Source organism: Zonotrichia albicollis, chromosome W (genome assembly GCF_047830755.1).
Source record: "Zonotrichia albicollis isolate bZonAlb1 chromosome W, bZonAlb1.hap1, whole genome shotgun sequence".
NCBI classification, from domain to species: Eukaryota; Metazoa; Chordata; class Aves; order Passeriformes; family Passerellidae; genus Zonotrichia; species Zonotrichia albicollis.
This window is the reverse complement of record NC_133859.1, coordinates 25,349,484-25,373,649: the sequence shown is the minus strand read 5'-3', so window position 1 is coordinate 25,373,649 and position 24,166 is coordinate 25,349,484. Positions and strand designations below refer to the sequence as shown.

The window sequence follows — 24,166 nt, the reverse complement described above, 5'->3', positions numbered from 1 at the left end:
CCTCTGCAAGTGCATTGCTTACATACATTCATCACATACTGTCGTGGTTTGACACTGGTCAAATGCCAGGCACCTACAAAAGCCAGTTGCTCACCCTCCCCTTCCACAGCTGGGCAGAGGAGAGAAAAATTAACAAGGGTTCATGAGTTGAGATAGGGACCGGGACAAAACCCTCCATGGGCAAAACAGGCTCAGCTTGTGTGGAAGTCCATCCGGAAATCCTTCAGTTTTTGCCTCTCAATTGTCATGAGAAAAGGACCACCGAAGGGTTAAAAACTGTTGAGCCAGTTGGGAAAGAAAGTCTCATGCGTATTTAGTGCGTTTACAGATGGTGTCTGCAGAACATGCCATGCTGTACTCGAAGGGGCATGCTGCCCTGTTCTGAACAATGGAACTGGACTTTCTTCCAAACTTCAGGCCTGGCTGGACTGAGCTCTGGGGTGGCTTCCCCCCCCCCGCTCCAAGAGAAGACCCCTCTTGCCTGTCTTCAACCACCTTGACAGACCAACTGAAATGCGAACCCCCTCATCAAAGAACCAAGAACCCCTCTGGCACCCTATTGGCACCCCCATGGCACCCCCCTGGCAACCTCCTTCCAGAGACTGGGACTGTACCCCCTCCCAACTCAGGGAAGGGGGAGAACCTGCCCAGAGTAGACGTACCTGGGAGCATTCGGCCATGAAAACAATGGACTTTTCCCCTCCATGGAAACCTAATTGCGGCCACCCTTCCCCCAACCAAGAACAGTATATCTGGGGTTCGGTTCGACTGCCTCTCCGAGTCTCCCCAAGACGTGTACCAGCGAGCATCGGCGGCGAGACCCCGAAGGCATCACGTCTTGGTAGCTATACCCCATTCCCTGACCTTCTCTCCTTCCTTTTTCCTTATTCTATCCTTCGCTTCCCCGGATCCTCTAACCAATGCATATTTAGCTGTGGTTATTATCAATAAATTCCATCTTGTTGATTTGCTACTGCAAACCCCTGTGCCTTTGTTGGTTATTTTTGCACCCAAAAATTATTCGTCACCCGTTCACTTCGGGCGGACCTTCACATAATTGGCGTCACGGACAGGATTCCATAGCCAGTGAGATTTTGCAGGTTTTGTGTAGTCTGTAACCTCTTGCAGACTGCATACACCAAAGCCAAATCTCACGCTCGACTGAGCACACAGGCTCTGGAATTGACACAAAAGGTTTTTCGGTGTAAAACAGGGGAAACTGTTACTGTCACTTTTGTTACTGATCTTACTGGCACGGACACTGACACTGATACTTCTCCTGATCCTGATATTGATGCTGTTACTGATATTGATATTGATACTGTTGTTGTTGTTGTATTTGAGTTGAATCTGAACCTGTTGTTGCTGTATTTGAGTTGAATTTGAACCTGTTACTGTTGTATTTGAGCTGAATTTGAACCTGTTACTGTTTTTTACTGCTGTACTTTTTATTTTGTGTACCTGGACTGTCTAAAAGGGAAGGGGCAGACTTGAAGTAATTAAGCAGTGCCTTTTAGACAGATATTGTCCCTTCACCTACACAGGGAGCGAGGGACGACCCAGCGAAGGCTGAGTGGCTTTTTCCCTGTTCTAGGTTTCTGGTCCCCTCACAAAGAAAATATTTGTGTGTGTGTATGAGTGTGTGTATCTAGACTGTCTGGAAAGGAAGGGACAATCTGAAGCAATTAAAACAGTGCCTTCCAGACAGATTTGGTTTCTTCAGCTATCTAGGGAGACAGAGTGGAACAAAAAGTCTGTGTAACTTGAGTTAGCAAATTAGCTCCCTGGTATAGTCCTAGTCCCTTCACACAAAATGAGTGAAAATCTCGATCCTAAAGCAAAAGCTGATTTTTACACGTTGCTTGCTAAACACAATGCCAAACCGTCATCTGGCGGAGAAAATTGGGCAGAAAACAATTGGTTCAATTTGGAAAACATCATTGATAGAATATGTTCTCTGCAACATGAATCAAAATTCAAAATGGGTAAAAATAAAAGCATTCTTTGCTCAGTCCTTGGAGCATGTCTTACTGCAGCCATAGAAAACCGCTGTAAACGGAGAACTGAGGAAATGGTAATTATAGATTCCCTTCAAAATTTGGTTGGAATTTTGCAAAAACAGTTAAATGAGGACAGAAATGAAATTTACAAGCTGCGAGCTGCCCTTAGGGAAGAACACACCAAAACCATACACAAAATCAACTCCTCTACAGAGGAGGAAGAAAAGGTAACACCTTCCATTAAAAAGATTTATCCTTACAAAGAAATTGAGGCAGCAAAACAAAACTATTCTTACAAAGAATCTGAAACAGTTAAAAATTGTGGGGAAAATTGTTGTCCTCATTTGAGACCTTTTATTAAAACTGAATACAATTACATTAATGATGAAGACATGGATCCCCACATAACAACCAAACAAACACCATTCAGTGCTACCGAATTAGCTAAACTAAAAAAGGAATTCGGTCGCCTCCCCCACGAATCAGAAACGGAATATGTGTTCCGTGTGTCCCTCACTGGCGGAGACCAGATTAAGTTAACTGAACAAGAGGCCAGTGGTACTGGGGACATGGTGTTTTCCTAACAACAGGAGATAAGCGTGATGCCTGGTCTCTAACACAACGTGCAGCCTATTGGGCTGGGGGAATAAATCCCCTGGAAAGGGGTGATCCCTTAGCAATTGCCACTACCCCTGACCAAATCCTAGAAAGTGTACAAAAAGCTGCATGTTTGCAAATGATTCATGAGAAAAAATTAATTCCTGGTTTTGAATCCCCAATGCAATTGCCTGTGAAGCCTGAAATTATGACCCCTTTAATTCGTGGGCTTCCAGAAACATTGAAATCAACAGCAATCACTATTCAAAAAACAGTTATGGCTCTAAGCCCAATAGATAGACTAGAAAGATTTCTTAACAACTCCACTGATCAGTCTGAGTCCACTGACACTGCACCTTCACCCTATACACCAACACAGACACCCACAACACCATCTGACACATCTAGCAGCAGCCGCAAGATTTGGACATGGAGTGAGGTAGCAGTTGATTTAATAAACTATTGCAGACAGTATGGGCCTGTAAAAACCCTGGAAGAAAAATCAGAAAAAGCAAAAGGTGTCCGGTTTATGGGAACCCCTAACACTGAAAACACAGAACCAGGGAAACAGATTTCCAACAGACAACGCTGGTGGATGCTGGGAATAAAGAAAGGGGTTCCCCGGGACATAATGGATGGTCTACCACTTGAAAAATTGCAGAAAATAATAACTAACTGGAATTTTAGAAAAACAAATACCCAGCCCAGTGCCCCGATCCCCCTCCCTCACCAGAAACTAACAAATACTCCTACCAATACACAGCTCAGTACACACAATACATCACAGTCTTTCACACAGAACACAGGCAATGAGCCAAAGTTAACCCTTCCCCAGTTTCTCCCTCGTAACCTGGGCAGTGAGGCTGCATCTCAGCCCCTCCCGCAGAACACAGCCAGTGAGCCAAAATTAACTCTTTCTCAGTTTCTTTCACAGAACTTGGACAGTGAAACCCTGGCTGCGTGTCTCCTGAAAAGCACCAGCAGTAAGCCGGAAGTAACCCTTTCGCAACTTCTTTCACAGAGCCTAAGCAACATAACTGCCCACCCGCCCGTACCCCAAAACACAAACAGTGAATCTTCACCAACAGAGCTTTCGGGAAACTAGTATCTCCACCGCTTACAGGTGAACGAAGGGGTGGAGGTTGGGTTTACTTACGAATGCTCACAAAAAATAAATCAGGAGACGTTAATTACAGCAATTACGGGCCCCAAAAAAGTTCTAGTAACCTACATTGTTGATACGGGAGCCCAGATTTCTGCACTAACACACAGAGATGCCCAGAAGTGCGGAGTTGTTCCAACAAAAAGGCAATGCTGCGTTCTTAATGCTTTAGGAACCATAGAACCCATGAATATTGCTTTAGTCAAAATAACACTCCCTGGAGAAGAAAATCAATTGGTTGTCAAAATGGTAATTGGGGACATACCGAATAATCTGCTAGGGATAGATGTCCTCTCAGGAAGGCAGTGGGAAGACACCGAGGGTTTCTTGTGGTCTTTTGGCACTCCGCCACTTAACATTAGACTGCTTCAGACCGCACCCGCACTGCCTTACAGTAAAACAATCAATGTGAAACAGTATCCCTTGCCTTCTGGAGCTAGAGAAGGCATCAAACCAGTTATTCAGGAATTGCGTGATCAAGGAATAATTATTAACACACACTCCCCATACAATTCACCCGTGTGGCCAGTCCAAAAGCCTAACAGGAAGTGGAGGCTTACAGTTGATTACCGTAGGCTGAATGCCAACACTGACCCTCTAACTGCAGCAGTGCCAAATTTAGCTGAACTAATAACATCAATACAAGAAAAAGCTCACACAATCATGGCAACCATAGATGTCAAAGACATGTTCTTCATGATACCTATACAGCCAGAAGACATGGATCGCTTTGCATTCACATGGGAGGGACAACAGTACACATTCACCAGACTCCCTCAGGGATACAAACACTCTCCAACACTAGCACACCATGCTTTAGCTAAGGAATTAGAAAAAATACCTAAACCTGACACTGTAGCTGTGTACCAATACATTGATGACATTTTGGTAGGAGGAGAGGAAATTAAGGAGGTGGGGGATCTCCAGCAGAATATAATCTCTCATCTGGAGAGCCTTGATTTAAAGATTCCCTCAGAGAAAATTCAAAAGCCTTCTCAGGAAGTAAAATTCCTGGGAATTTGGTGGAGATCTGGCAGCACATGCATCCCACCTGACACTTTAACTTCTCTAGAGCAGATGAAAATGCCTGAAAACAAAAAAGACCTCCAGCAAGCCTTAGGACTGTTGGTATTCTGGAGGAAACACATCCCAGATTTCTCAATCATTGCTAGGCCCCTTTACAATTTACTGAAAAAAGGAATCAAATGGGATTGGACTCCTTCTCAGGAGGAAGCACTCCAATTACTGATTTTTGAAGCCACTGCACATCAGGCATTGGGGCCCATTCACCCTAAAGACCCTTTCCAAGTAGAATGGGGATTTGCCTCCTCAGGACTATCAATACACATCTGGCAGCGAGGTCCTGAGGGTCCAACAAGGCCTGTCAGCTTCTTTTCCCGTGGTTTTAAAGATGCTGAAAAAAGATACACTACCTGGGAAAAAGGATTGTTTGTGGTTAGCTTAGCTCTCATTGAAGTAGAGAAGATCACATGGCAGCAAGCTATCATCTTGAGAGGTCCCTTCAAGGTAATTAAAGCTGTCACGAACGGGACCCCTCCACCTGACGGCATAGCCCAAAAGTCGTCAGTCAGGAAATGGTATGCTCAAATAGAGTATTACTGCAATAGCTTTTCTGTCACAGAAGGTGCTGCAAAATTCTTGGCAATACAAGACACTGAGAGCCTAGATAGTAGCCAAGACAAACCTGCTTCTGTAATCAAAGTAGCACCACCATTCTCACCTGAAATAGCAGCAAACTGTTGGTTTACTGATGCTTCCTCAAAGCGGGAAGGAAAAATTTGGAAATATAAGGCGGCTGCCTTACATATTTCATCTGGTGAAAAGATTATCACAGAAGGGGACGGCAGCGCTCAGGTAGGAGAACTCATAGCCCTCTGGAGTGTTTTCCAGCGTGAGGCACAAAACACTTCTCCTGTTTATATCTATACTGATTCATATGCGGTATACAAAGGCTGCACTGAGTGGCTCCCTTTCTGGCAACAGAATGACTGGGAAGTTAACAGAATCCCAGTGTGGCAGAAGGATAAATGGAAAGAAATCCTAGAAATCGCCAGTAAAGGAAACTTTCTGGTTGGCTGGGTAGCTTCTCATCAAACTGATGGGAATCAAGCAGGTGAATGGAACAACAGAGTTGATGAACTAGCAAGGCTTAGCCCCCTGAAAAAAGAAACTATTTCAGAGGATTGGAATCAACTGTTAGAATGGTTACATGTAAAAAGGCAGCACACAGGTGCCAAAGATCTGTATCAGGAAGCACACGCCCGCGGCTGGCCAGTCACCAGGGAAATGTGTAAAACATGCATATCGGCCTGCGAACAGTGCCGCAAGCGACTGGAAAGGCATCCTTTAGAGGATGACCCTCTGCATTTGAGAAAAGGTAAAGGCTTGTGGGAAGCGTGGCAGGTAGATTATATTGGTCCTTTTAAGAAGTCAGGAGGTAAACATTTTGTGTTGGTAGGAGTAGAAATTGTATCTGGATTGGTACAAGCTGATGCTTTCAAAAGGGCCACAGGTGACAATACAGTTAAAGCTTTGCAGGGGTGGTTTGGAACCTTTCCAAAACCGCAAGGAATTCAGTCTGACAACGGGTCTCACTTTACTGCCAAGGTGGTTCAAGATTGGGCCAGAGCCGAAGGCATAAAGTGGACCTTTCATACTCCTTACTACCCTCAGGCTAACGGGATCGTGGAAAGGACAAATGGCCTTTCAAAGCGGTTCCTTAAGCCCCAGAAAGCAAGCTGGGACTGTCGGCTGTGGGAAGCTGTTAAAGGGGTAAATAGCAGGTGGGGAGTGAATGGCTGCCCCAAAGTTACTGCCTTTTACCCCACACCTCCAAGCATCATCCCTTCACTGGAAGGTCCCGACGATGCAAACAATCCATCACATTACCCTGGACAACCTGTCTTAGTGGACCTCCCCACAGTGGGCGAGGTACCACTTGTGCTGAAAACCCCTCTGAATAAATATGCATGGGTAGCCTCTGACGCTCTTGGAAAAGAGCACCGCATACACACACGCTGGATAATCCCCTCATTCTAAACTCCTTTCTGCCTCTCAGTGGCAGGATTTTTTTGTTGTTCTTGCTTTTACAGGTGAACTCCGAGGGACATGAGAATCGTCTGAAAACATGATAACCTTGCTAATACTTTTCTGCATTTTACCACAATTTCATGGACAACCCCCTGATGAGCAGCTGTGGCCTGAAGCCATCGTACAGCACACCAGTGCCCTTGGAACCTATCCCAAGGGCCATTACCCGAGCCTGGCAATCCTAGTGCAGCATGGCTCCAAGGTGTACCGCCCGAATGAGTGGAGGTGGGATCAGAATGAATTGATGAGAACCCTGACAGGAACGGTTGGTGAGTCAATTGTGGTAACATGCAGAAAAGTGGAAGGAACCCTCCATGAAAAAGCCACCTCCATCATAATTACTGGAAATTTTATGGAAGCAGGTGGAAGGAATCATCTGGACATCCCCTCAGCAACATTGTGTCCCACAAAGAAATGAGGGTGTTCCAAAATGGAAAGTGCCCTTACTCTGTGTTGCCGCCAGGAACATGCTGGTAGTTATGTTTCTAGTACCAAAACCACCAATGTTGCAATTACAAAAGATTGTATTGATGAATCACTTGATTGCTGGTACAGTTTTGTTTTGTTCAAGCCCACTTATGTGACATGTCGTTGGGAGAATGACACAGCTAGTCCGTTAGAACTAAGAGGCTTGGTTTACACATTTAAGATAAACACTATACCAAAACCCACACCGAGTACACCCTCTCAGACCCAAAGTGTGAGCCTTTTTCCTAACGACACACCCCAATTGGCAGAGGCAGCAGGGAACTCTTTCGAGTGGCCCTGGTCTCAAGCCTTCCTACAATCCACTGGATTTATGGGACATGTCACGGGTCTGAACTTGCTAACGGTAGTTATGCATGAGGATAAGTTGTACACCAGACAAGAATGGGAAAGACGCAAAACCTGGCAGCTTCAAGGAATAGTAGGTGAACTAATTAGTGCTGGATGTCGAATGGTTAATGGGTCTAATTACAGCAAAGCAATCTCCATCAGTGCTTCCACAGATCAGGAAAAGGAACAGAAGCGAATCTGTACACACCCAAGCGTACGGGATTGCTGGTACAGCTTTACATTAACTGACACTACAGAGGTAATTTGTTCGTGGGCCAAGGACACTCAAGGCCTTTCTTTTAAATTTGTAATAAATGTTGAAACCACTGTTACCACTTCACCCGTACCACCGGTCATGCTCATCCCGATAATTTTCGAGATCGGACCTTATGTGATCAGGAAGACTGGCCAACAACAAATATTGTTCAATCCGGCATGGTCTCTCAAACAAGTAAAATTGCTAATGCAGAGCAATGTCTCAGATATTGAGCCAGCCTGTTCTCCGTTCCTGCAAACTTCTTTTGAAGGCTGGACCACTTGGCTTCGGAAACGAAGCTCTTTTAAAACTAGAACACCAAGAGATGTGACCGGTGTTGTGGGTACAGGATTGGGAATTCTGAATAGCATTGATTCTGAAGTACTAATGAACAAATTGGCTGCTACAACTAGAGACCTGACCAGATTGCAGCAACCACTGAGGTCATCTCTGTCAGCCTTAGGGACGCATCAATGGCTGCTGTCAAACATTTTGCCAAATTGGGAAAGAGTGAACGTGAATGATCACAAATTGATAATTGATGCACTAAGTGCCACACAAGACAATGTTTCCTTAGCCCTCAGCTGTATCCAGGCACAATTGTGGATGCAGTCAGTCTCTGCTGCAATTATAAGAGAGGGCGAAGAAGGCACCTTCCCCACAGAAATTCGGAAAATAATCTGGGACAGTGCCACTGAATTTGAAAGAGAATTCCAATCCTGGTGGAACCTGGTGAACTTTACCTATGACCCTATTTCGAACACAGCCACTGCTTTTGTCTTAACCATACGCAATGCCTCTGTACATTTGGTCTTCCCTGTTATTGCATTAGGATTAAACCATGACGGAGCTGTCCTCTATCCTACTGAATACAGGGGATGGGCCCGTCAGGTTGATGACAAATGGCAAACTGTTAATCTGGAAACTTGTATTGTCCGAGAACAGCAAGGGTTCATCTGTGAAAGCAATGCAATCGTAGCTCAGGATATCTGTTTGGACACAGAGCAAAACATCTGTCATTTTGAGATTCGTCCACATGAGGATACCCAGACAGTTCTTATATACATAGGCAATGGCTGTGCATGCTTTAGAACGACATGTGATTCTGTTTTTGTAGAAGATGCTGTGGTAGATACAAAGAATCATTCAAACTTTTGTGCTTGTAACTTTACTAAGATAGTAGGATGTGATTTCTCTTACGAAGCTCCAGTTACCTCTCACTACCTGTTGCACTCCAACTACACACTGGTCCAGAACCTGATGCCCACTCCTATCGGAATGAACCTCACCCTCGTGAGACAACTGTTGCTCCATCAGGACCTGGTTGACATCCTCGAGAAAATCAAGGAGAACGGACAGAAGACTCTGGTGACTGTTCATCACAACGTGAGACAGATACACCGGGTTATGGAGAGGGTAAAGCAGGATGCTGAGCCTAGGTGGTGGGATACTCTCTTTGGGTGGTCACCTACTGCCACAGGTGCCCTGAACAGTGTGTGCCATCCAATTGTTGTTCTTTTGATCCTAGTTACGCTTGGCTTTATCTTGTCAGCAGCCCTATTCATTCTGAATTGGAACATGATGAAAAAGCTTAAGAAACTGTCAACTGTAGTCAATGCACACCGCTTAGCTGATGTACTCTATACAATAGATGTCCCCAAAACACTTGATACGAAACAAATATGAATCAAGCATATGTGCTTTAGAATGACTTTTTAATTATAAGTATGATTTATAGAAAGTTACTTTACTTTTTAGAACATAATTTTAAAAGACAATGATTATACTATTTGCTTGTTGTTTTGATTATTTATGATTTGTTTTAATAATTTTGAAATTGTTAAACAAATGATATTGCTTTAATTGATTAATATTTTTTTAAATTGTTAAAATTAATCATTTTTTGAAATTGTTATAAAAAATAACCACGTGTGAAATTGTTATGATGATCAATATATTAATTATGTTTATGTTTATTGGTTCTCCTTTTCCCTCTATCTTTCTTTTCCTTCTCTTCCCCTTTTATCCCCTCTCTCCTGTCATCCCTACTTTTCCGGGGTTATGCTACCGACGTGCAACGAGTTTCGAAGATACTCTAGAGCTCTGCTGATGAAGATTCCTCAAGACAATCGTGAGTCACGGGGTCGTGTGGAAGTCCATCCGGAAATCCTTCAGTTTTTGCCTCTCAATTGTCATGAGAAAAGGACCACCGAAGGGTTAAAAACTGTTGAGCCAGTTGGGAAAGAAAGTCTCATGCGTATTTAGTGCGTTTACAGATGGTGTCTGCAGAACATGCCATGCTGTACTCGAAGGGGCATGCTGCCCTGTTCTGAACAATGGAACTGGACTTTCTTCCAAACTTCAGGCCTGGCTGGACTGAGCTCTGGGGTGGCTTCCCCCCCCCCCCGCTCCAAGAGAAGACCCCTCTTGCCTGTCTTCAACCACCTTGACAGACCAACTGAAATGCGAACCCCCTCATCAAAGAACCAAGAACCCCTCTGGCACCCTATTGGCACCCCCATGGCACCCCCCTGGCAACCTCCTTCCAGAGACTGGGACTGTACCCCCTCCCAACTCAGGGAAGGGGGAGAACCTGCCCAGAGTAGACGTACCTGGGAGCATTCGGCCATGAAAACAATGGACTTTTCCCCTCCATGGAAACCTAATTGCGGCCACCCTTCCCCCAACCAAGAACAGTATATCTGGGGTTCGGTTCGACTGCCTCTCCGAGTCTCCCCAAGACGTGTACCAGCGAGCATCGTCGGCGGGACCCCGAAGGCATCACGTCTTGGTAGCTATACCCCATTCCCTGACCTTCTCTCCTTCCTTTTTCCTTATTCTATCCTTCGCTTCCCCGGATCCTCTAACCAATGCATATTTAGCTGTGGTTATTATCAATAAATTCCATCTTGTTGATTTGCTACTGCAAACCCCTGTGCCTTTGTTGGTTATTTTTGCACCCAAAAATCATTCGTCACCCGTTCATGTCGGACGGACCTTCACACCATAACAAACATCTAACTGGCATATTAGGGACAGGATTAGGAGTTTTAAATGGAATTGATTCAGAAATGCTGGTGAATAAACTGGCCACTGCAGCAGGTAGCCTAACAAAATTGAAGCAGCCTTTATAGTCATCTCTATTGGCATTAGGAACTAGCCAGTGGCAGATTTCAAAGTACTGCCAAAGTAAGGAAGTATGAAAAGGCCGGGGACCAAGACCACAAGTTGATAGTAGAATCACTTTGTACAGTTCAAGATAATGTGTCTTTAGCTTTCAGTTGTATACAAGCACAGTTATAGATGCAAGCAACAGCAGCTCTGATCATACAGGAAGGGGGTGAAGGTAATTTTCCAGCTGAAATTTGGAAAATTGTGTGGGATAATGCACTTGATTTTGAGAGGAAGTTTCAATCCTGGTGGACTATGGTGAATTTCACCTAGGATCCTGTTTCTAATGTGGCCACTGCCTTTGTGCTTACCATACATAATGCCACTGTTTATGTTATCCATCCCATCATTGCCCTAGGATTAAACCATGAAAAAACAATACTCTATCCTTCAGAACATAGAGTGTGGGCACAAAAAGATGAATGAAAAGTGGCAGACAGTAAACTTAGAATCCTGCATTACTAGAGAACAGATGGGATTCATTTGTGAAAGCAATACTATTAATGTTCAGGATGTGTGTTTGGACACTGAACAGAGTATTTGTCACTTTGAAATTCATCCAGTCACTGACCAGAAAACTGTGCTCGTATATACTGGAAAAGGGTGTATATGTCTGAGAGCTGCCTGTGCTCCTGTGCTGCTGTAAAAATTGATAGCAATGATGTTATTCTCTCTAGTAGAAATCATTCTAACTTCTGTATTTGTAATTTTAAGATTATCGGGTGTGATTTTTCGTACTTGGCCCCAGTGACATTCCACCAGCTGATTAAAGCCAATTACACAATGTATCACAGACTACCACCTACTCCTATTGGGATGAACCCTACATTAGTAAAACAATTAATTAAGCACCAAGGCCTATTGGAGATCTTAAAGGAAATCCAAGAAAGTGGAAAGAAAACCTTAATTACTGTCCAACATGATACAAAGGAGATAACCAGAGTTATACAAAGAATAAAACAAAATATGGATCATCACTGGTGGGATGTGATCTTTGGGTGGTCACCAACTGCAAATGGAATCTTTAATAAGTTGTGCCACCCCATTGTAGTTTTACTAATATTAGTTGGGATAAGCTTAGGATTATCTGCTATATTGTTAATTTGGGACTGGAGAATACTACAATGAATAGCTGTATTAACCTCTTTATCAAACGTACATGGTGGAGCATTAAAAGACACTTATTGTCATGAGGGTTTTCATTAAGTAAAAGAATTTACTTATTTCCTAGGAAAGGGGGGAATGAGACAGAGTGGAGATCCATTCTGAATTAGGTGAAGTGTCTAGCAACGGTGAAAAGTCTGTGAGGCCAAAGCTGAAGGAAAAACTCGCATGCCGAGACAGCAAGGAGACAGAGAAAGAAAAACAGAAAAGACCACGAGGTCAATTTGCCCCCGACCTAGGAATTCCTTTGATAAAGAAGAACTGGCGATAAATGTCACGTGGAATGAATATGTATGAACCTATTGTGAAACTGTATGCATATGCATTTGGAAGGAGGATAAAAGAAGACCTGAGATCTTCAGGGGCATGCATGCCTTTTGAGGAGAACTTTCTCCGCATGCGTCCGGCGCCGTAAATAAACATACTGAGCTTTACAACTTTTATAAAGTTGTGAGGTTTCTTCTTTTCTCCACAAAACAATATGTTGCTCAAATTCTGTCTCCCATTCAGAACCTATTCCCAGATGCAATCATCTACCACTATATGGATGATATCCTGGTTTGTGCATCAGAAAAAGCTTACTTAGACAAAGCAGTTAAAAAGACCATTGAAACCATAGAAAAGGCAGGATTTGAGATCCATGAGGACAAAATACAGTACACCAACCCATGGACTTACCTTGGAATCCAGATCTGGGAAAGGATCTTCGTACCCCAGCAGCTCACCATCCGAGACGACCCAAAACCCTGAGAGACTTACACAGTCTGTATGGATCCATCAACTGAGTATGTCCCCTGCTAGGAATTGCAACAGAGGACCTTGCTCCCCTGTTCAACCTTCTCTGTGGCAACGAAGACCTGGACTCTCCATGCATTCTCACAACAGAAGCCCAAGATGCCATCACCAAGGTCCAGGAAGCCCTGTCTTCACGCAAAGCCCATCGCTTTTAGCCCAGCCTGCCTTTCCAGTTCGTCATTCTGGGAAAAGCACTCTGGTTCTATGGACTGATTTTCCAATGGGATACTCAACTTTGAGACCCTTTATTGATACTGTAATGGATCTTTACAAACAACCAACCTTCAAAGACAATTACCACCACCTTCAAAGACAATTACCACCTTCCAAGAAATCATGGCAAATCTAATAAAAAGGCCAGGACTCGCCTCTGCTCTCTTGCAGGATGTGAGTTCACATGCATATACTTGCCATTGACCACTGAGGACCTGGAGCATTTGCTCCAGACCAATGAATATCTCCAGTTTGCCCTAGATAGCCACACAGGCCAAATTTCTATCCATATCCCAAAACACAAACTTTTTAATCATGAAGTAACCTTTCATCTGATCCCAAAATTAGTCCAAAGTAAAACATCTCTCAAAGCTCTAACCATTTTCACACATGGCTCAGGGTCATCCCACAAGTCCGTAATGATATGGAAAGTACCTAATACCCAAAAATGGGAATCTGCCATCCAAATAGTGGAGGGATCTCCGCAGATAGCAGAGTTAGCAGCTGTTGTCAGAGCCTTTGAGAAATTCAAAGATGAACCCTTTAATCTGGTCACAGATTCAGCTTATGTTGCTGGTATAGCTATGAGAGCACAACATGCTCTTCTCAAAGAGGTTTCCAATCCAAAGATATACCAATTGATTTCTGAATTAACACACTTAATCTCCCACAGAAAGCAACCTTACCATATAATACATGTGAGGTCACACACTGACCTCCCAGGTATCATCACAGAAGGGAACAGGAAAGCAGATGGCAATAGAAACTGCTAAAGTCCCTAACATCTTTGCCCAGGCAAAGTTGTCACATGCATTTTATTATCAAAATGTACCTGCCCTTATCAGAATGTTCAAGCTCTCAAAAGATTAAGCAAAAGCTAGTCGCCACATGTCTGAACTGCCAAAACTACCAGATTCCGTCTATGGGGACCAGAGTCAATCCCCAAGGTTTAAACAGCTGCCAGCTGTGGCAGACAGATGTGACTCACTTCCCACCTTTTGGGAGGTCAAAATATGTGCATGTATTGGTTGATACATTTTCTGGAGCAGTATTTGCATCAGCTGATCCAGGAGAAACTACACAGGACACTATTAAGCATTTCCTCCTTCGCTACCCTGGGAGTACCAAAGAAGATTAAAACAGATAATGGACCTGCCTATACCTCTCCTAAATTAAAATAGTTCTTCAGTGAGTGAGGAATAGAACACAAGAAAGGCATACTTGAAAATCCCACAGGACAATCCATCATAGAAAGGACACATCAAACCCTCAAAAGAGTCCTCAATCAGCAGCAAAGAGAAACAAAAATCATATCTCCAGGTGAATGACTTTGCAAGGCTCTCTAGGTCATCACCTTCCTAAATTGTACATCAGAGCCTGACCCCCCAATACTTCACCACTTTGCAAATACCACCCAAGCAAAGCTCACTGAGAAACCACCTGTGCTAGTGAAGGACCCAGAAACACATCAAATTTCTAGGCCTTTCCAGTTGATTACTTGGGGAAGAGGGTATGCATGTGTTCTACTACCATCTGGCCCAAGATGGTACCCAGGAAAAAACATAAAACCATACCTAGGCAATGCAAACACTACTCCCACAAACACTGACAAGAATTCCCCTGAGTCAAATACAAGACTTCCTCAAAACCAGACCAGTTCTGCCTGGAGACGAAGTCATCGCCAAATGTCCACATACAGAAGATAAGATTGTCCCATCATGCTACAGCAGACAAAATAGAAAGTGGAAAACATTCTGCTGCATCAAGCCATAAGCCAGACACACCCTGAACACAAAATTGTTCTCTGAATTTTATATTATTACTCCTTTTTACCCTAAAAAGCCCTATTATTCCCCTTTCTCAACTCTTACCAAAAATCCCTAACCTTGTATCCATTCCCCCATCCTTAACTAATAGAAAAAGAAAAAAAAGAAAAAGGGGGGGGGAGGGGAGAGGAATGGAGGAATGGAGGAAAGGAACAAGGGAGAAAACCCTAACCCTCCCCTCCCATCATAAAGATAACAAATTTTGCTTATATTCCCTATCAGAAGCCCCATTCCTGTCCAAAGATGAAAACTATCTCTGTTGGTGCTGTCCTCACTGCTGCCTGGATGTACTTCACTGTACTAGATGCCATCGGCTGGATTAGCCCACAGACTAGCCATAATGTTTTGCTTATCCATAGGAAGCATTGATAATCCACCTTCCCTATGTTTGGTAGGAATTCCCTTCGTAGCAGATGACTAGCCCATCTATAACTCAGAGCTCCTCCGCACCACAGGTAAGAGACCTAACCTGGCAGATACTTGGGACGAGTGGACAAAAATGTTGCCCAATGCTCTAGAGGAACCCCAAGAATTGGACCTGTTGGGGTCCTCCAAGGCAACATACTGTGTCAAATTTTCCTTTAGATGTCTGAAAAACAATTGGCTAGAAATTGACCAGACAAAAAACACATACCAAAAAAACATATCACCAATTAACAAAGCCTATAACTATCCCAACTGGTGTAATTACACAGCTCATGTGATATCTGTATCCTCTCTCCACCCCAAAGTATTCCGCAAAGGAAAGTGTCGCTGTCGAGGTGGTCACGACACAAAGCAGAGACCACAAGCAGTCTCAGATGGCAACTATTATTGAACATGGCTGACCTTTTATACACTTTGCAATTGTTTATGCTTCTTCTACCCTAACTATTGGCCACAATAGGTCAACATAAAACTATTGGTGAAAAGTTACAGTGACTTCAACTAACTTTCTAAAAATACTTTGTCCAGCTGCAAAGTTCTCTTATCTTTCTTCAATTCCTCACTTCTCTCGGTCTCCTTGGTTACAGTCTTGGTGAGCGCTCCTTATCAGCTTCTTCTTGCTTCTCAGCTTCTTCTCGCTCCTTTAGCTAACAGGCCTGCTGTTAGCCCCCTCCACAGGAAAGTTTCTCATCTGTGGTGACAGAGTATGGGCTGGGATCCCCTCATGACTCCAGGGAGGTCCCTGTACCCGTGGAAAAATTTTTACCCTCACACTAAATATCACCTTGTTACATAATCAGAAAAAAGAAATTGAATTAAAATGCCACAAAAGATCCTACACGGAATTTGATGAAAATTGTGATCCCAAATTATACGATTGGAACAAACCAAGAAAGATCACTGTCTCTCTATTCCTACCATGGGTAGCTGCAGCTAAAGCCCTTGGTGAAATAAATCACCTCAGATGCTGGCTCAGTAAGCAAGCCAACGCTATATTGGCTGCCCTGAGTGACCTTTTAAAGGAAGAAGAAACCACAAGACATGCATAACTCCAAAATCGAACAGGAACTGACTTCCTTCTGCTTCCCCACAGACACAGCTGCCAAGACTTCAAAGGGATGTGCTGCTTCAATCTCTCTTCATGCTTGGAATCCATCCACGCAAACATCCAGAAACTGAAGGAACTTGTGAAAGACATAAAAGTAGAAAACAACCCAGACTGGGTCAATGACCTTTTCAGTCAATGGGGATTAACAGGATGGGTTGCATCTTTGGTTAAGGGGATGTTGTGGATTTTAATTGTAATTGTCATTGTATTAGCCATGTTCTCATGCCTTTTCCATTGTTTTCAAAGAACTATAGGAAACGTCTTTTTACTCAATACCGAAAGTGGAGTTGTAGCAGGCACAGGGCCTGCAAGGCCTCCCTGGTGGTCAGTTGCCTAAGATAAGAAATGCCTAGTCATGATGACTGGACCTAAGAAGCCCCTCTTCTGCCTTTGGATCCTTGTTATCTCTCTGTAAGACGATAGGTCACTTTTGCCTCGACCCTTACTATTGGACTGTTTCCAAAACTCCTATACCCTATATAAACCCCTATTTCTGCCCAGTTTGGCAGAAGAGCTGTCACTGAGACCCTTTGCAGAAGATACCAATAAAGACATCTCTGTGGAACCTCATTCAGTGCTTCTCCTCTCTCTCCCTGCATCTGCCAAAGGCACTTAGCAAGCTAGGAGCTGAAATCACTGAGCTGAGAATCACTAAAGAGCTAATCTCACTTAAGAACTGAGCTTGCTAAGATTGCCTGTGGCCCTGGAGCCTGCCTGAGGGGCCAGGACAGGTTGTGCTTAACTGGACTTCTCTGTCTGGGACACCCACGGCAGCCATTTTCAGGGAGACCGCGAAAACCCCGGAGCTTCCTCAATGTTTAACAACCCTTGCCCTCCTCCTTCCGCCCAGACTACTGGGTTAATTTCTCCCATATCCTGTTCAGTTAATAACATTATTTGGAGTACCATCCTCCCCTCCTTTGGCACTATTCCAATTCCCATCTTTACTTGCAGGTCCTGCCCCAATAAGTTACAACCTAGTTTCAGCTTATAAAGGAACTCAGCCCTTCATTCCTTTGAATTGCCTTTTATAATTAGGCCTTATACAACCTGGGCTCCAAGCAGTTCCCCTTTTGCTCCCTGCACTTGGCAGATCTTTTTGCTTAGCTGAGTCCCTCTGAGGAGCTTTGTTACACAGGATCTATCAGCATCTGTGTCCACTAGAAACTCATATTCTTCGCTCTGGGGGCCGATTTCTAAGTTTACCAGGAGCTCTATCTGGTGTCTGATCTCATCTCCCAGAGTGTAGAGCCCCTGACACCCCTAATCATCATTTCTTCTCAGAATCTCTTCCAGGGTGTCCTGTTCTTTCTCAATTGCTTCATCCATTTGTAATTTTTTATAGGACCGCTTAATGTGCTCTTTTTTGCCACAGTAATAGCAATACACATCACCTAATGGTGGTCTTTTCCATTTGCCTAGCTTCCCTTTCTTTTCTGCCACCGTTTTCAGCTCCCCTCTTCCCACTCCTACACTTTCTCTTGCTACCAGCACCATAATTTTTGCTTTTGTTCTGTTCTTCTTCTCATCTCTCCTTAAATAAACTTTTAGGGCTTCCCTTAACAGATCATTAATTCCCCTTTCTTGCCAGTCTTCTAATTTTTCTAATTTCTGTCTAATGTCAGGCCAAGTTTTGGTAACAAACTGCACTTTTAATAATACTTGGCCCTCTGGTCCATCAGGATCAATGTTGGAATGTACCTGAAAATTTTGTTTTAATAGATTTAGCCATGGCCCCGGGGACTCATCCTTTTCCTGACTCCCATCAAATGCCAATTTGGTATTGCTACTTTTGGGTACAGATTCTTTTATGCCTCTTATAATTAGAGTCCTGTAGTCTTGCATATTTCTCTGTGGGAACTCAGCACATCATTCCTGATGTGCAGAGTCACCGAGACAACCCTTGGGGGGCTCGGAAGTCCTGGAACGTTGCCAGAAGTGTTTGGTGGCTAGACTTTGATCCTGCACAGGACGCAACACCTGTATGAGGATGGGAGGATCACACGGGGATAAGTGGTGAAGGGATAGATTAATTATAGTGTGAAAACACAGGTTTTAGAATCTTGGTACAGGGGGGTTCTAGGAGACAAGATGGAGGAATTAGGGCGTGTCCTGTCCTTCTTCTTCTTCTTCTTCTTGTCATCCATCTTCGATGGTGATGGTGGCACTTTGAGATTGGTTCTTACTGAATGTGCACTTGTCAATAAGGGTGAAAGGTATTGGGGAGAAAAGGTAAATATCTTACACGTAGTTTTTGGTATAAAAAATAAGCGACCGCCCCGAGGGCAGTCAGTGTGGTCATGGCTGGCTTGTTGTGTGGACCTCTGTCGGGCCAGGAGAAAATATTGTAGATAAGAATTAATAAACAACACTGAAGAACTGAAAAACCTGAAGACTCCTTTCGTCCTTTGGAGCGCGGGCTGCCTCAAGGCCATCCAGAGCCTTACTAGGCCATTAGAACAGCCGAGACGGGACATTTCTCTGGCCCTCTTCCTGATTGGGATTCCAATTTGGGTCTGCTACAGGGAGTTTTTGCTCATCTGGGGATCCCATATGATTTTCCTTCTCCCAGATCTTTATCCCTGTTGACCTTATGAGTCGTATCTCCTCTGGGCAGAAGAGGATGTTCATAATAGAATGCAGTTTCCCCCAGGTATATATATTGGGGCCTAGGAACTGATCTATTTGCTGTGCGGTGCCAATGGGATCTTCCACCAGGTTACCTAGCTTCTTCGTGAATGTCCTTACTTCAGAAGCTGTCAGGGGTTCATTTAAAAAACCTATTCCTCCTACCCCCCCTACCTAGTGGAACTTCTCTCAGAGGAAACAGCCCGTCTGGATTTACCTCTGGCCTTACACCACTTTTTGATCTGGTATTACAGCAAGGGCCAGTGTCACCCTGTTTTTTTAAGTTTTTCTAAGCCTTCTGATGTTGACATTCTTGTAGTGAAGTTTCTCACACACTTTCTGAAAATAACTCATTGTTTTGCATTTCTTTATGGAGGAGGAGAGAGTTGATGGACTGTTGGCTTGACCAGTGTCATTGGAGAGGTGTCACTGTCATCCTCCAATCCGCTGTCACTTTTGGAAAAGTATAAATATTGGAGTCAGAAAATAAACTTCCCTTTTTTCCTTCACCTTGAGAACAGTGGTGTGCTTATGTTCTTTTGTGTCCTATAGTGACAGGCCAGCATCTAAAAGGTCATTTGTCTGCCTCACTAGTTCTTTGCTATCATTTTGGGAGGTTTCAGTTGTTAGGTTGAAGGATATATCTAGAGGTTTTTTTCTCAGGAAAGGTGTTGTCTCCTGACTTACAGGCTGAGCATGCTGCAGGTTAGTGGGTGTAGGAGGCGGCAGGGAAAAAGCATCAAGGGGTGGATATATACAAGGGACTGGGGCTTCTTGGAGGGGGTAAAAATGACATGGAGATTCTCTGAGGAGATAGAGGAGAGGCAGGGATTGCTGGCAGGGATAAAGATAGGTTTTGAGAAGCAGGAGGCTGGGTGTTAATTGGGGATTGGCTTGATAGTTTGGAGGGAGAGTTGGTGGAGCTACATAGTCCAAGGGATCCCACCTTTTTTTAATAACTCCCTTGTTTTCTTTATCCTTTCCCTCTGATTTCTACTCTTTATCCTTTTTTAGTTTGTATACCTTAGAATCTCCTTCTAAGAATTTGACCCAGCAAGTAATATACTCTACTGCTTTTGAATTAAGGTTTTCTTGGTTACACACTTGCTGATATAATAAATTACATAACCACATATCTCTACTTCCATACTAGGGCCACTTTAAGGATTTCTGTTGTAATATCCTCTTTGGCCAATGTTCCACAAAATAAAAAACCATCCTCACTTGATCTAACTTTTTTAGTTGTTTCCCACTTATTCCAGTCATCCAGTATATCACCAAGGAGGCTTCCAGGAGGAATATTCTTATTCTTTTTCTTTGGTTGCCCCCCTCATCTACTGTGGGTCTGACCCATAGTGACTTTTAGTTACAATAAGCTTTCAGGCTGGTAAATAAACTGTTTACAGTTGCCGGCCCCTTTAAAAGTTCTGTTTCACTCTTTTTTAACTTGAGAGAGAAGATCTCCTAATCTCTTTCCGTTTATGCAGAAAGGTCTGCAGCAATCAACTTAGGTGCCCCTGGGCACTCTTATCTGGCATTCTTATCTAAGGAGCACTTACACCTCACTCCGCAGGAGGGACATTTTTATCTCACATTCATTCACACATCCATTCACACATCAGGCCTGTTCATTCATACTTCTGGACTTCTGCTTAGTCGAGTTTTTGCTTCTTGTGCCTCGCTTACCTGGACTATATAAGGTACTTTTTTTTTGACACTCCAGAACCTTAAGTACTGATACCCCTAAGTTTCCCCACTGACTTAGGTTCAGCACCCCAGAAATTCCCTTTTCTTTTATTGAACAGAGGAAGGAAATGTTAGAAAACTTCTTAGACTTACACAAAGTGGATCCCTGTTGCCAGAGAATTCCTGTTCCATGTAGGCCCCCGCCCTGACCCCTTTCACTTCCCCTGAGGCTTGGCTATCCCTCTTCCCTAGAGATAACCTCAGAGTTAGGGGTTCGGACCTCCGCACCTTGCCCAATCTGGACTTCCCACCCCCCACCCCCCACCTGCCCCATACCCTGAAGGACAGACCACATGACTACCCCTTGCAGCCATGGAGCTAAAAAGTCCTACGATACTGTAGCCCCCTCGCCTTGGGATTGGCCTCTGGGCTTCAGCACCGCTGAGTCTCTCGAAGGACCCTAAATCTGGTCGCCTCTGGTGTCAGCTCACCTGTGAGGCTGTCTGCATGTCATTGAAAACCTTTGCCACAGCCCCCATCCTCCCAGGAAGCTGAAGCTGATTTGAGTGTCACTCACTCACCCCGGCCCTCCACCCGCTCCGAGAGCAATGGCTTGTCAGGCTTTAACGGGCCCTGCCCCCAGGTGCCAAAACAAGGAGGGTTGGGGGGGCACCTCACTCAGTCTTCCCTCTTTTGCTTCCCTCTGTTCCAAGTTGGTCTCCTCTTGGAGAACTCGGAACTGTGGTAATAGGAGGTCCACACTCACTTCAGGGCTTCGATCCACTTGAGCTGCTGGCCCCGTCTCAAAGTCTCAAACGCTCTGCACACACACACTCCCCCGTCTCCCCTCGGGCCCTCCCCCTGCCCGTGGATTGGTGATACTTAGTGGCTCCGCTGTGCCTCACGTGTACCTCAGGCCTTTGTCCTTGGATACCAACACAAGGTTCCTTCGTTGTGGACAGGCGGCTGTCCTGTCCTTTGCTTGAGCGAGGTTGTATCTCGACGAAGCCCTCAAACTGTTAAAAACAGGACTAGACTCCAGGTACTAAAAGTGATTTCAGCATTTATTATAATAAAAAGAAAGGACCAAACACAAATTGGCCCACGAAAAATGCTGTGTCCCACAAAAACGCAAAGTTTGAAAGCGTTCACTCTTGCGGCACCAGCTGTAAGCAGTCGAGCTGGGCCGCTTCTGCTGCAGGACAGGCTGATTGCAGGCTCTGGCGCAGATGCAGACGCAGAGAACGGGGTCCCTGAAGGCAGCGGAACCACCGGGGGGGCTGGTGGGGGTGGCAGGGCCGGCAGGAGCACATCTCCCGCTGGGCTGGATGCAGAGAGAGAAGGCACAGGGGCAGCAGCAGCTTCTGCTCCTGGGTCCAGGATCGACCACACAGGCGGAGTCAACTGAGCTGGCAGAGTCGGCCCGGGAGGCAGTGTGACAGCCGGCGGGGGCGGCGCAGCCCCGGGGTTGGCCCCCGCCGGCACCACCTGCACTGTTGTCATGAATTCAATTGCCGGCTGCAAAGCAGAGGGACCGGGCAGGCTGTGCAGCGCAGGGCTGCCGACCGCCTCTCTCGGTGGGGGCAGGAGCGCAAACGCGCTCTGTAGTGCTGCTGAACTGTTGCTGTCAATTGCATTGCCTGGCAACACGGTGAAATCGGCGAGGAGTGGTTCCAGGTGCAGCAGCGCAGGCGCAGTTGGCAAAACAGCCGGGGCCACGGGCGGGGCTGCCTGGGGAAGCCGCTGCGCCCACGGGACTGGCCGGGGCAGCCCCATGGGCCCGGGAGGAGGCGGGGCCCAGGGCAGGGCTGGCCCGGGAGGCGGAGTAGCCGGCCCACACTCCCCCCGAGGGGAAGGAGGCGGGGAGAAAAACAGCTCAGTTCGAGCATGCTCCAAAGGAGCAGAAAAAAAATCAGCCGTGGGCAAAGCCTTGCTCCCCCGCGATGCAGGGGGACTGGGAACCAGCAGTTTGTGTCCTTGGACAGCTCTCTCTCCTGCTGGGTTTGTCAGGGGAGCAAAAGCTCACTGCCTGCACTCGGTGATCAGCAAACTCTCTCAGTTTCAAAACCGAGAAGAGAGTTGCAAACACCAGATAAATTGGGGGAAGTTCAAGACCCCAGTCAAATATCTCCTCAAAATAGAATTCCATGCATTCCCATACATTTAAGTCGAGGGAATATATCAATTCTGTAAAAAATCCATGGAATTTTGTCCACCTGAAAAACTCATAGAAATGTCTCTTCACCATATGAACTCTGTCCTCAAGATCCCATAAAATCCAGAGGGTAACAACTTTCTCCTCTGAAGAAGAAAATGGAGCCTCTGTTTCCAAAGGTACCTTTTCCCAAATTTCAGCCCACGTTTTGCATAGGGCAGTATTTTCAGGAAGGGAAGAGTTAACAGTACCTTGTGACAGTGTCCTCTTTGCTTCAGCAGACTGCTGTGTTGCAAAGGTTTCCGGACATTCTGACTTGGAACTTCAGAAGGTTCTTCTGTGGTCAGCCTTGGCTGTGAACTCTGCCCGAATTCGGGGTCTTCAGTTCTTCAGCTCCAGGCTAGAACCCACTCTGTGGTCACCTGTGTGGTGACCATCAATGCCACTCACTCGAGGTCACCAAATGTGGTGGTGTTTGCAGGGGTCCCAGGATGAGGGAAGAGATGAGAATCTTGACTCCATATTTCAGAAGGCTGATTTATTATTTTATTATATATATTATAGTAAAAAGAAAATTATATACTAGAACTATCCTAAAAGAATAGAGAGAAAAGGATTTCATCAGGCTAGCAAAGAAAGGAATGGAATGATAATAAAATCTTGTGACTGACCAGAGTCCCAATACAGCTGTGAAATAAACAGGGCCAGGAGACTTCTTCTCCTTTTTAATGCCTTTATTAAAAGTGATCAGCTCAGGATTGGGCGGCTCGGCAGGGCTGCAGTCCCCGTCGCGTCTCCCAGAGCGACTCAGAGGAGGAGGACATGCGCAGCTCTGTCCACTAGGGGCAGAGCCGGGGGATCCGGTCCTCGTGGGAGCCTTTAGGGCGTGGTGTCCCCGTCAGATCTTGGTTTCCCTGATTTGGTCCTGCCCGGTCCCGGCGTCGGGACGACTCTCTGCTCAGGGCGAGAGGGGCTCCGCATCTCTGCAGGCTCAGCACTTGGCTCCTCACGTCTGGACATCACTTTAGTCTCTCAATTCTTAGGTGGCTCGT

The 24,166-nt window shown here is 45.2% G+C and overlaps 1 protein-coding gene across 1 annotated transcript; it reads left to right on the top strand.

Moving 5' to 3' along the window:
- The first annotated feature begins 221 nt into the window (after positions 1-221).
- Positions 222-3,702, top strand: LOC141726968 (uncharacterized). Its single transcript, XM_074532119.1, is given in 2 exon segments — positions 222-2,555; positions 2,558-3,702. Coding segments are annotated over 2 exon segments (1,887 nt in total). The 5' UTR covers positions 222-1,813.
- The last annotated feature ends 20,464 nt before the right edge of the window (positions 3,703-24,166 follow it).